The sequence below is a fragment of the Chrysochloris asiatica genome, unplaced genomic scaffold (genome assembly GCF_000296735.1).
Source record: "Chrysochloris asiatica unplaced genomic scaffold, ChrAsi1.0 scaffold00259, whole genome shotgun sequence".
NCBI classification, from domain to species: domain Eukaryota; kingdom Metazoa; phylum Chordata; class Mammalia; order Afrosoricida; family Chrysochloridae; genus Chrysochloris; species Chrysochloris asiatica.
The window spans coordinates 1,648,836-1,661,360 of record NW_006408777.1 but is presented as its reverse complement, the minus strand read 5'-3'; the positions used below and the strand labels follow the sequence as shown (position 1 = coordinate 1,661,360).

Sequence of the window (12,525 nt, the reverse complement as noted above, 5' to 3'; positions counted from 1 at the left end):
GAATTGGCAAAGAACAATGCACCAGGAATTGATGGAATGAAAATTGAAAACTTTTAACTCATGGTATATGGAGAGGATTATAATCAATGGAATGAAACAAGTTATATGAATGGCTGAGTGTGAAACTGATGATGTGCCCTGTAAACTTTCACTCAATCCACAACAAAAATCTTAAATTACAAAAATATATATAATAGGGTAGCTATGAGTCAAACCTGATTCCATGGCACTTAACAACAACAACTTTTTATTCTGATGTTCTAGGATCTTAGTCTTATGATTTCCTTTTTGTTAGATAACTTTTAAAAATAATTTTTTGTACAGTAAGTCAGTTAATGACAATTCTGTTCTTCATCTAAAACTGTCTTGATTTTCATTTTTATTTCTGCAGAGTACTTTTATTTTTTTTTAAGTTTTTTTGTGTGAATTATGTGATAGTTTATAGGGGAGAACATTATCTTTACATTCATCCTATAGTAATTTGTTTCATTGCAATGATTACAGTCCCTTCCATGCACCATCAAACAACCAAAGGGTATACCCCACACGGCTGCCCCCTGGCCACCAGCACACAGCCCCTCTCCCTCCCTGAGTCTAGAGTCCCCAGCTGCTCCATCCTCCATGTCATTATTTCTGCCTCCATTCCTGGAGTCACTGCTTCTCTGGATAGGGTCCCGTACTTTGTTTTTCTCCCCTGATGATTCCATCACCAACAGAAGGCCAGGGTTTCAAACTGTTTCATTATGGTTCAATCCCCTGATGAAAATTTGCCTTTCCACCAAGGATCCACTGAATCAAAACCTAGATTTTAACAAAATCAGCAGGAATTTTTACGTATACCTGGCAATCTTGTAGATTCTGATTCAGTAGATCTGGGATGGAAAGACAAAATCTCAGCAAGGGATCAGACTGGAAAGAATTGGACCAAAGCTCTGAGAAAAGGGACCTCAGCTCCTGGACTGAAAAATCAACCACTCCCCTCCTTTTGTTACAAAACGTCTACCTTTACCTTTCCAACACTCATACTCAGTCCTGATAGCAATCATTCCCTATTGAACCACAAGAGGTTAATCCCCATCATGTTTCATCAGCCCCATGCCGACAGGTTGGAAACCACTCAATAGAGCATCTACCTTTCCCCATACCCTCTGGAACTAGGTTCCCTATTGAAAACTTGAAAGCCAGTCACTTCTTGAATTTGTAGCCCCCCATTTTGGGTACCCAATGTCTAAGTTACCTATCCTTGTTGATCCTGTGTACCAAGGGGGTGGGAATGATCCTCACTATAAAGGTTTGTTTGCTCCTTTTGCCGTACTGCATCCACAAGCATAGGTCAAGTTCATCAAATTGTAGTGGATTACTCTTTTTTTCTCTTCTTTCTTCCTCTGGTTGTGTTCTGATCATCCAGCCATTGAAGCTAGGTCAAATGAGTACTGTCTGCAAGTGTGGGTGTTCTTGTGTATCTCCCCTCACTTCATATCAGCTGGATGCATCACACGCCGCTCTACTCCTCTGGGGCCATGTCCCTGTCAGTATGAGTCCCCAGGTCTCATCATACTGCTGGCCAACCAGGTCTCAATTCAGGTTAACTAGAGTCTATTGAATGTGGTCGGACTTAGCTCACATCTTCACTGCTGTTTTCCCCCCACTTCCCCTTATCAGTGACCAATGTGGTCAAGCAGCAGGACCACATGCCTGCTCGTGTATTTCCCTTGAGTTTTAGTCTTCGAAGGGGGTTTGTCTTGAGGGTACCTGACCACTTGCCTTGATGGCAACCCTGCTGTTATTGTATTTGATTTTTCCTGCTGGTCTTTCTTTCAAGAAGTATCTTCTGTTCTTCTAGATGCTCCAGGCTGGTCTGCTTGTCCTTTCAAGTGGAAATTTCCCACCTCAGAAAATTCTGGATGGGGATCAGGATTCTACCTATGGTCTTGTGCAATGCAAAGGCTCTACAGGAAATCTCCTTCACTGGGCAAGTTCTAGCCCCAGTTTAGGTATTCCAATCAATTATAGGCTGAAGACAGACTTACAAGCTTTCTATGGTAATACTTCTGGCTATTCCTTTCTCTCCCCTTCAAGTGTCTATTTTACAATAGTAGGTAAGGGAAACCAAGATTCAAAGGGCAGCCATGCAGCTTAACATTATTTCCCCACTTTCACCCATTCAAACCATGCCTCAGTCCTTGTATCCTAAAGCCCTGTTGTTCCAAGGTTGTGCTTACATAGTTACTTACCTCTGTCCTATATAGCCCACGTAAACCTGCCTAACTGTTCTCCCGTCTGCCTTGTTCTTCCTTTCTCCTTTTAGTATATGCCCCCACCCCCCAGCACCCAAACTATCCTGTGTCTATTCCCTACCCTGTGCTCTATCTTCCCCTCCCTCCTCTCATCCCACCCCATACACTCCAGTAACCAGCAAAGAAATTTTTACCCTCCTTTTAGTGCGGGTACTTTTTCTTAAGCTTTTACAGTAATGGTCCTATGCAGTATTTCTCCTTTTGTGACTGACTGACTGATTTCACTCAGCAAAATGTCCTCAAGGTTCAACCATGTTATGTGGTAGCTTGCAGCTTCCTTGTTATTCTTCAAGGTAGGATAATATTTCATTGTGTGTATGTATCCATTCTTCCATAGATGGGCACTTATGCTGTCACCAGCTTTTTGCTATTGTAAAGAGTGCTGCTATGAACATTAGTGTGCGTACATCTACACATGTTATGGCTTGCATTTCTTGTGGATAAATACTTAGTAGAGGAATTACTGGATCATAGGTATCTCTATTTCAAACCTTCTGAGGAAGTGCCATATTGTTTTCCCGAGTTGTTGGAACATTTTCTGCAAAGTACTTTTGTTGGGTTTCCAGTTTTTTGTTTTTTGTTTTTTTCTTTCAGTTCTTGTAAAATATTGACGTTTCCTTCTGGCTTCCATGATTTTTAATAAAATCAGCTGTCAATCAAACTGTTTTTCCCCCTACAGGTAAGGTTTGTAGTCTCTTATTCTTTCCAAAGCTTTTCCCTTGCCCTTATCTGCCAGAGATTTGTTTATGGCATGTTGTAGTGTGGATTTCCTGGGGTTTATCTTTTTTAGGCTCATTTGGCTTCTTTAGGGAGCATGGTAGCATGGTGGGCTACTAACTGAAAGGTCAGCAGTTCAAATCTACCAGCCACTCCATAGGAGAAAGATACGGTTTTCTGCTTCCAAGGTTTCCACAGCCTTGGAAACCCTATAAAGAATTACGGTTGCTATGAGTTGGAACTGACTTTGAGGGCACACAACTACCACCATTACCAGATTCTTTAAAATACAAGTTTGTATCTTTTTGCCAAATTTGGAGTACTTTCAGCAATTATTTCTTTTAGTATCTTTTAAGAACCACCTTCATTCTCCTTTCCTTTTGGAATTCTGATGACACAATGTTTTATCTTTTGTTACAATGCCACAAGTTCCTGAGGTGCTATTCACCTTGCTTCTTGCTTCCTCCCCACCTCCATCTATTTTCTCTCTGTATTTTAGACCTGTTTGTTTCTGTTGTTATATCATGGGATTTACTAAACATTTTATCTATTGTCTCCAATCCACAGATAAGTTCATCCTTGTTTTTTTATTTTTCTAAAATTCTTATTTGCGAGTCTTCTTTTTAACTCTATGATTGCTGAGTCTATTTTTGCATTTATTTCAAATGTGTCCAGAATTGCTCAGTGAAGACTTTTTATGATGACTACTTTAAAATCCGACAGACAATTTGAAAATCTATCATCTCACTGTTGGCATCTTCATTTTTTTATTCTGTTTGAGATCTTCATGTTTCTAGCTATGAGTCATTTTCTTTAGAAACCTGGCTATAAGATTCCAAATATTATTTCAACCTGTTTTTATTGGTTTCTTCTGACACCACTCCAACAAGGGAAGTGTGTGTGTTAGTGTGTGTGTAGCAGAATTTCATTACTTTAAGGTAGGTGTAGAAGATCAGCTTCTCTATTCGGCTTCTGGGACACTTGGTTTACTGCAGAGTGGAGGTGAGAGAACCTGGTTAAAGACTGGGGATGGTGGTAGTCTGGGCTCCCCTATGTGGCCTTTGTAGGTATGTGTGTAGGGATATGCTATAGTTTTTCCTGCATTTTCTAAAAAGTTTTCTGTCTTGTGAGGTTGTGCCTTTCCTGGTCCTTTGGCTATAGACTGCTGGCTTTCCTTAAGATGTTTTTATGTTTGTTGACTGAGTTGCCAGATTCTCTAACATCCAGTATGGGATACAAAGGGCAATAAGGAAACCTAAGGCACTCACTGCCAGGTCATTTCTCAAGTACCCAAGTCACTAGCCAGTCATCTTTTTCCTCACTTTCTTAAATTTGTTTCATATGTAATGCCCTGGGTTTAGAACGGGGCAGTGATAAACTAAGGGTACTAGGAAAGTTTTAACTTGGCCAAAGTAAAATAAGATCTGGACAGTCACAATGGCTATAGTTAAAATATAGCTCCTTCCCTAACTACTGGTCATAGTTAATTACTATCTCAAAGTTAATCTATTTTAAAAGAGATTATTCATTTCTTTTTTAAATTGGTAGCTAATCCTCACTTCAAGGACTATCCCAAGAAGGAAGAAAAACAGAACACATTTCTTGTGAAGGCCACTGATAGCCACTACTGAGAAAAACAATGCCTGTTAGAGACAGCATATCTAGGACTGTAAATACAACTTGAGATAAACAAAGCAACAAAGACGTTTCTGATTCCTACGTTGTTTAGTGCTGTTGAGCTGGTTCCAACCCATAGTGACTCTGTATAGGGTTTCTGTGGAGCAGCTGGTGAGCTTGAACCATCGATCTTGTAGTTCAAACTGACAATGCAGTCCAGTGCATTAACCCAGAGTGCCACACCAGGACTCCTATAAATCCTCCCTCCCCTTTTTCCTCAAGGAGGCAGAACAGGGAGATTTCTGCTCCCCTGTTCTCCTGTACATTAATACAAAATAAATGCTTTGCTCTTTGCTCTGAGCCTCTAAGTATTGGTTATATAGATGTGGGTGATTTCGGCTCCCCTGTCCTCTCCCATGTATCGACATACAATAAATGCTTTGTTTTCAGTCTGAGCTTGTATGTATTGACTATATTATATTGGTGGCAGATTATTAAAAAAGCTCTTTTCCAGTTATAGGTTTAGTTGTATTTTGATGGGATGAATACACAAAATTTCATCTATTCCATCTTCCCAGAGCAGAAATTCCTAAGCTTATTATTTTATATTCCATCAGTTTCCAAGTCATGCTAAGAGAACAAGGCTTCATTTTACTCTCTTTGGATCAAAAGAAAAATTTAGTCTTAAAATATTAAATGTCTTTTATGTAATTAATAATGTGGTGTTAACATTATGTAATGCCAGTGAAGTCATGGTGTGGTGCTGTCGGTTAAATGTGCCAGACTGTAGAGCCGGTGCAAGGTCGGTGGTTCAAGCTCACCAGCTGCTCCTCGGAAACTCTATTACAGGGTTTCTATGGGTTGGAATCTACTTAACAGCACTTAACAACAACAATGCCAGTTTACTAATGCTCTAAAAATAAAATCTTGTCAAATTATTTCTTAAAATTCTTGGCTTCTGGGAAAACATTAATTTACACTGCTAAGTACATGATGATCTCTCACAACTATGGGAAATTTCTGCTAGACCAAAGTTTACAATTATTTTATTAATCACAGGTACAGAAATTTTATAATAAGTACTACCAAAACATTAATGGAATTCTTATATTTCATTCAAATGTTCATCAAAAAGACAAAAGTAATTGCTACTTACAAATAAAATGTACTGGTAATTGCTAAGAAAAATTAATATAAAAGCATCAGAAGGAGTCCTGGTGACATCAAAACTGGAAATCTAGAATTGCTTTAAAGTCATTGATCTTGTCATCTGACTTAACAGTATGGTTAAAATGTACAAAATTTTGGTTTCATGAATCTCAAATACCACAAGAAAACATATAATCAGTAAGGTTGTTTCAAATGTTTTAAGTACTTACCAATGAAATATTAGCACCTTATTCTCCTGATGGGAGTCCTGGTATAGTGCTGTGGATTAGTGCGCTGGATTGCAAGGTTGATTTGAATTATAAGGTCAGCAGCTCAAGCTCTCCACAGCTGCTCCTTGGAAACTCTATACAGGGTCGCTATGAGTCAGAACCAACTCGAGGATACTTAACAACAACAATATCCTGATGTGGCACTCTAGGATAAGCACTGGACTGCAAAGTCTGCTTGAACTGCAAGGTCAGAGGTTCAAATTCAGGAGTCACTTTCAAAAATTGTATATAGGGCTGTTGTTATTAAGTGCTGAATATGAACCAACTTAACAGCACTTAATAACAACACAATTTCAAATACAGTACACAGTTCAACAAAGGGACAGAACAGATTACTTAGGGTTTGCTGTGCAAAGTGAACTATTACTCTCATATATTACCAAGTTTTAAATATTGGCTATAATAGGTAGAGCATTAGTTGGTGGTTGTACAAAATATATTAAGAACAATTACAGAGAATTGCATCAAGTATAACCACCATCAGTTGCTGCTGAGTTAAATTCTGACTCATGGTGGTTCCATGTGTATCAGAACAGAACTGTGTGCTCCGCAGAGTTTTGGATGGCTGATTTTTATGTAAGTAGACCACCAGGTCTTTTTTTTTGAGGTGCTTATGAGTGGACTTGAACCTGCAAACTTTTGATTGGCAGCCTAGTGTGTTAACACCCCCCAGAAACTTCAAGTAAACAACTGAGTTAAGAGTTACTCTTTGAAAAAAATACCAATGCTGTTGAGTTACTGTTGTCAACTGCTAAATCCAGGGAGTATTTAAGAATTACTGTCTAAGAGGAGTCCTGGTGTGGTGCTGTGGGTTAATGCAATAGACTGCAAAGCTTTTTGAACTGTAAAGTCAGTGGTTCTAGCTTACCAGTTGCTCTTCGGAAACCCTATATAAGGTCACTATGGGATGGAGTCGACTTGATGGCACTTAACAAAACAACCAACAACTGTCTAAGACACAGAGCCAATTGCTGCCTAAGACCCCATCCTCTGCCACTTTTACAACAATTGGATTCTTTCAGTCCACTGGTTTCTAGAACTCCTTTCTGCAGATCCTCTTAAAGATTCTTACCCAGAAGGTAACAATTACAACATTACTTTGATCAAACTGCTTACTTTCTCAGGCTCACTTTTAATAAAATATAGTAATAAATTTTTATTAGAGAGTCAAAGAGGATTAACTGTTTATACATAGTATATAACCAAGGATTCCTGGTAATGTAATGGATTATGTTGGGCTGCTAACATCAAGGCCAGCAGTCTGAATCTACCAGTTGCTCCCTAGGAGAATGATGAGGTTTTTCTGCTCCTGTAAAGATTTACAGTCTTGGAAACCATATATAGGGTTGTTATGAGTCAGAACCAACTGGGTGGCGTACAACTACCACCACTACATCCAAACACATATATAAAAGAAGAACACAGAATGTACAAAAAAACTTCCATAGTTCAGGTTGATCAATGGAAATACATAGAGGAGAAATCAAATTTTCATCTAATTAAAGATAGTTTTATAAAGCATGGAAAGTCTTAATAAAAATTAAAATGTTATATAGCAATAATATAATATATACTTTTCCTATTTAAACAGAATCCAATGCCATCAAGTCAATCCTGACTCATGGAGCAGCTGGTGGGTTTAAACCGCTGACTTTATGGGTAGCAGCCCAACATTTAACATACCAAGTAACAAAGCAGATAACAACAGCTACAAATGCTTTGTGTCTTGAAAAATTTCATTAGTGTTGGGCCCTCCTAAGCCTCAAAAAAATGCTGGTAGGGAAAACATATACAAAGATGTGTCAAAGCATTCAGAGAAGAGAATTTTAGGGTCTAGTAGCGTAGTGGTTACGAATCGGACTGTGAGCCACAAGGTCAGCAGTTCGAAACTACCAGCTGTTCCGTGGGAGAAAGATGAGGCTTTCTGCTCCCGTAAAGATTTACAGCCTTGGAAACCCTGTACAGGGTTGCTATGAGTCGGAACTGACTCCACGGCACATAACAACAACAACAACATAAAGTGAACATCACAAGACATTTTAAAGGGAAGAAAAGCAGGTATCTTTTCCTGTTTGATGGTATTTTCAGACATGAGCTTATTGAAGCTTATTGGTATTAATAGATAAATATGATGAGATATAAACCATTTTCACTAAGTAAAAACATAACAAACATTTTAAAAGGCCTCTTACTTACCTCTTCTACGTTGGAAGCAGTCTTAGCAGAAGTTTCCATGAAGATAAGTCCGTGCTCTCTTGCGAAAGCTTCACCTTCTTCTTTTTTCACTTCTCTTCTAGATTCTAAATCACTAAAGAGGGGAAGAAGAGCATTTTTATTAATCAGTAAGATACAAATTGAGGTATCTGTGAAAAAGCATACCATAGGAATCAAAGTTATACCGATCATTCTCTCAACTAATCTTTTAGAAATTACTACTGTGATGAAATATATATATATACGTAAATGTTAACCATTTGGACTCATATAGTTAAAGATAGTTTAAGAGAGGTGTTTCATAGATACTGTTTATCTATTTTTCAAATAAAATTTAATTTTAAGACACAAAAGTTCTAAATTATTAAGTGATTCCTTATGCATGGTGGAATTATAGAATGCTTTAAGAAAGGTATTTAAAAAATTTAATAGGTATGTATCATTATTTTAGGGGAGGAGAGGGTAGGTAGGAGTAAAGAATAAGGGTTAGAGCTGAGACTAGGGAGTGTTAAGGTATGAACTAAGCTAGGCTAGAAGTAAGGCTTTGTTTAGTTTACAAAATTACAGTTATGTTTGTTTTTTTTTTCCTTGAAATCTATTTGATTATCGGTTCATTTGGAAGTTCTGTATGACTATTCTGTCATTATGCTTTATGGTTGTTGTTTTTTTTTTTAAGTTTTTATTTTGAATTGACTGATAGTTTACATGGGAGAATATCAGTTTTACACTCATCCTATCACATTTCATTGCACAGCATTCGGTATGGGTTACATCTCAATGTAAAGAAAACAAAAATCCTCACCACTGAACCAATAAACAACATTCTTATCAACGGAGAAAAGATTGAAGTTGTCAAGGACTTAATTCTTCTTGGATCAACTATCAACACTCATGGAAGCAGCAATCAAGAAATCAAAGGCGTACTGCATTAGGCAAATCTGCTGCACAAGAACTTTTTAAAGTGTTGAAGAGCAAAGATGTCAGCTTGAGGACTAAGGTGTGCCTGACCCAAGCCATGGTATTTTCAATAATCTCATCTGCATGCGAAAGCTGGACAGTAAATAAGGAAGACTGTAGAAGAACTGATATTTTTGAGTTACAGTGTTGGAGGAGAATATTGAAAGTGCCATGAGTTGCTAAAAGAACCAACAGAACCGTTTTAGCTAAAGAAGCACAGCCAGAATGCTCCTTGGAATGGATGTAAGATAGCCAAGCTTCGTCTCTCATACTTTGGACATATTGTCAAGAGGGACCAATTGCTGGAGAACGTTATCATGTTTGGTAAGGTGGAGGGTCAGAGAAAAAGAGGAAGACCCCTAATGAGATGGATTGGCCAAGTGGCAGCATTGATGGACTCAAGTGTGGCAACAGTAGTGAGGATGGCCCAGGATTGGGCAATGTTTTGTTCTGCTGTGCATAAGGCCACCATGAGTCGGTACAGACTAGATGGCACCTAACAACATCATCATCCATAAGTATAGGTCAAGTTCATCAAATTGTAGCAATTTACACTTGTTTCCTTTACTAAATTTCCTTATCTTCCTCTAGTTGAGTTCTGATCATCAAGTTATCAAACTTATGTCAAAGGGGTACTATCTGCAATTTTGGGTATTCTTGTGTGTCTCCCCTTACTTCATATCAGCTGGACACTTCACTCTCCGTGGCTATGTCCTTGTCCATAGGCTCAGGAGTTCCCCATTCTCACCATACATCAGATCAACCAGTCATTCCTCTTCTCTCTCTCTCATCTCCAGGTCGACGGGAGTCTATGGAACATGGTCGAACTCAGCCCATATTTTCTTTGCTGCCTTTTCCCCACCTCCACTCACCAACAGACCAACGAGCTTTCTAGTAAGCTTACATGCTTCCTCGTGTGCTCCCTTTGAGTTTCAGTCTTGGAGGAGGGTTTGTATGAAAGGGACTTGATTGCTCGCCTTGAATGCTCCCTGGCAAACAACTTGCTTGTTTTTGTATAGCTAATCAGACTGCCATTTTTGTTTTTTATTTTCTTCCTGGTCTTTCTTTCAAGAAGTATCTTCTGTTCCTCTAGCTGCTCCAAGCTGGTCTGCTTGTCCTTTCAAGTGGGGAAGACCCACCTTAGAAGGTTTTGGATGGGGCTCAGGATTCCACTTAAGGTCTTATACACTATAAAGGCTCCGTGAGACGCCTATTTCACGAGGCATGTTCTACAACCCCTTTTAGGCATTACAATGAGTTACATGCTGAAGACGGGCTTAAAAGCTTTCTATAATCATGTTTTCTGATATTCCTTTCTATCCTATTCAAGTGTCTAGTTTATAATAATAGGTAAGGGAAACCAATAGTCATAAGACAGTCAAGCATCTAAACATTATTTCCCCTCTTTTACCCATTCAGACTATGCTTCCATCTCTGTATGGAGCCCTGTTGTTCCAAGGTTGAGCATACATCACTATTTACCTCTGTCCCATTTAGTCCATGCAAATCTGTGTAAGTGTTCCCCTATCTACCTTGTTCTTCCATCACCTTCCTCCTTCTTATGTACTGCACACTCCAAAACACTATGATATGTCTATCCCTTACCCTGTACTCTATCATCCCCTCCCTCCCACCCATGGTAACCAACAAAGATTTTTTTTTTCCCTTTTAGCATGGGTATCTTTTTTAAAGCTTTTATAATAATGGTCTTATGCAATATTTGTCTTTTGTTGACTGACTAATTTTACTCAGCATAATGTCCTCAAGGTTCATCTATACTATGCAGTGGCTTTTAGCTTCCTTGTTATTCTTCAAGGTAGCATCATATTCCAGTTGTGTGTATGTACCAAAGTTTGTTTATCCACTCTTCCATTGATGGGTACTTAGGCTATCTCCATTTGTGTGATATTGTGAATAGTGTTACCATAAACATTGGTGTGCACAACACGAGAAGATATATGCACACCAAGGTTCATAGCAGCACTATTTACAATAGCCAAAAGATGGAGACAGCCAAAGTGCCCATCAACTGAAGAATGGATAAACAAACTGTGGTACATACACACAATGGAATATTATGCTACCTTGAAGAATAACAAGGAAGCTGCAAGCCACCGGTTAACATGGATGAACCTTGAGGGCATTATGTTGAGTGAAATTAGTCAGTCACAAAAAGAGAAATACTGCATCAGACCACTACTGTAAAAGACTAAGAAAAAGAACCCACACTAAAGGGTGGTGGGGGTATTCTTCGCTGATTGCTGGAATGTTGGGGGTGGGGTGAGGGAAGGGATGGAAAGGTAGAGCACAGGGCAGGGATTAGATACAGGATAGTATGGGTGCTGGGGAGGGGGGCAATACACAAAAAGGGAGAGAGGAATGGAAGAACAAAGCAGAGGGGAGAACAATTAGGTAGGTGTGAATGGGCTAAGTAGGACAGAGGTAAATAATGATGTAGCACAACCTTGAAACAACAGGACTCTGGGGTACACGGATTGAGACATGGTTGGAATAGGGAAAAGGGAGGAAATAATGTTAAGATGCTTGGTTGTCTGAATCTTGGTATTCCTTGTATTACATTATAAAATAGACACTGGAAGGGGAGAGAAAGTAAAAGCCAGAAATATTACCACAGAAAGCCTGTAAGTCCATCTTCTGCCTATAACTGATTGGAATACCTAAAATGGGGATACAGCGTGCCCAGTGAAGGAGGCTACCTGTGGAGGCTCTGCATTACATAAGAGTATAGGTGGAATCCTGAACAGCATCCAGAATCTTCAGAGGTGTAAAATTTCCCCGAGAGGACAGGCAGACCAATCTGGAGTGGCTGAAGAACAGAAGATACCTCTTGAAATAAAGACAGGAAAAATACAAAACAATAGAGGCAGACTGACCGATTATAAGAACAAGCAAGTTGCTCACCCAGGAGACATCAAGGCAATGGGTTGGGCCCCCTCAGAGTAAACCCCCTTCCAAGACTAAGACTCCATGGGAATACACGCTGATGGGTGACCTCATTCGCCACTGACAAAGGGAAGTGAGGGAAAAACAGCTATGAGGCTGCGAGCTAAGCCCTACAACGTTCAATATACTCCGTGAACCCAGGTGGAAACCTAGTTGTCCAGCAGTGTGGCTTTCCTGGAGACTCTTGGGGCCAGAGTCAGGGAACTAGTCATGGAGGACTGGAGTGGATAGTGAAGTATCCAGTGGATAAGAAGAGAGGGCATACCCACAAGAGCACCCACACTTGCAGATAATACCCATTTGACCTAGCCTCAATGACT

The 12,525-nt window shown here is 39.4% G+C and overlaps 1 protein-coding gene across 1 annotated transcript in view; it reads right to left on the bottom strand.

Annotated features, from left to right (window-relative positions):
• LOC102822923 (ras-related protein Rab-2A-like) overlaps positions 1–12,525 on the bottom strand; it is a 214,380-nt gene that overhangs the window by 75,574 nt on the left and 126,281 nt on the right. Inside the window, exon 6 of the mRNA XM_006874044.1 lies at positions 8,267–8,378. Coding sequence (XP_006874106.1) covers positions 8,267–8,378 — 112 coding nt within the window. The remainder of the gene's footprint in view (positions 1–8,266; positions 8,379–12,525) is intronic.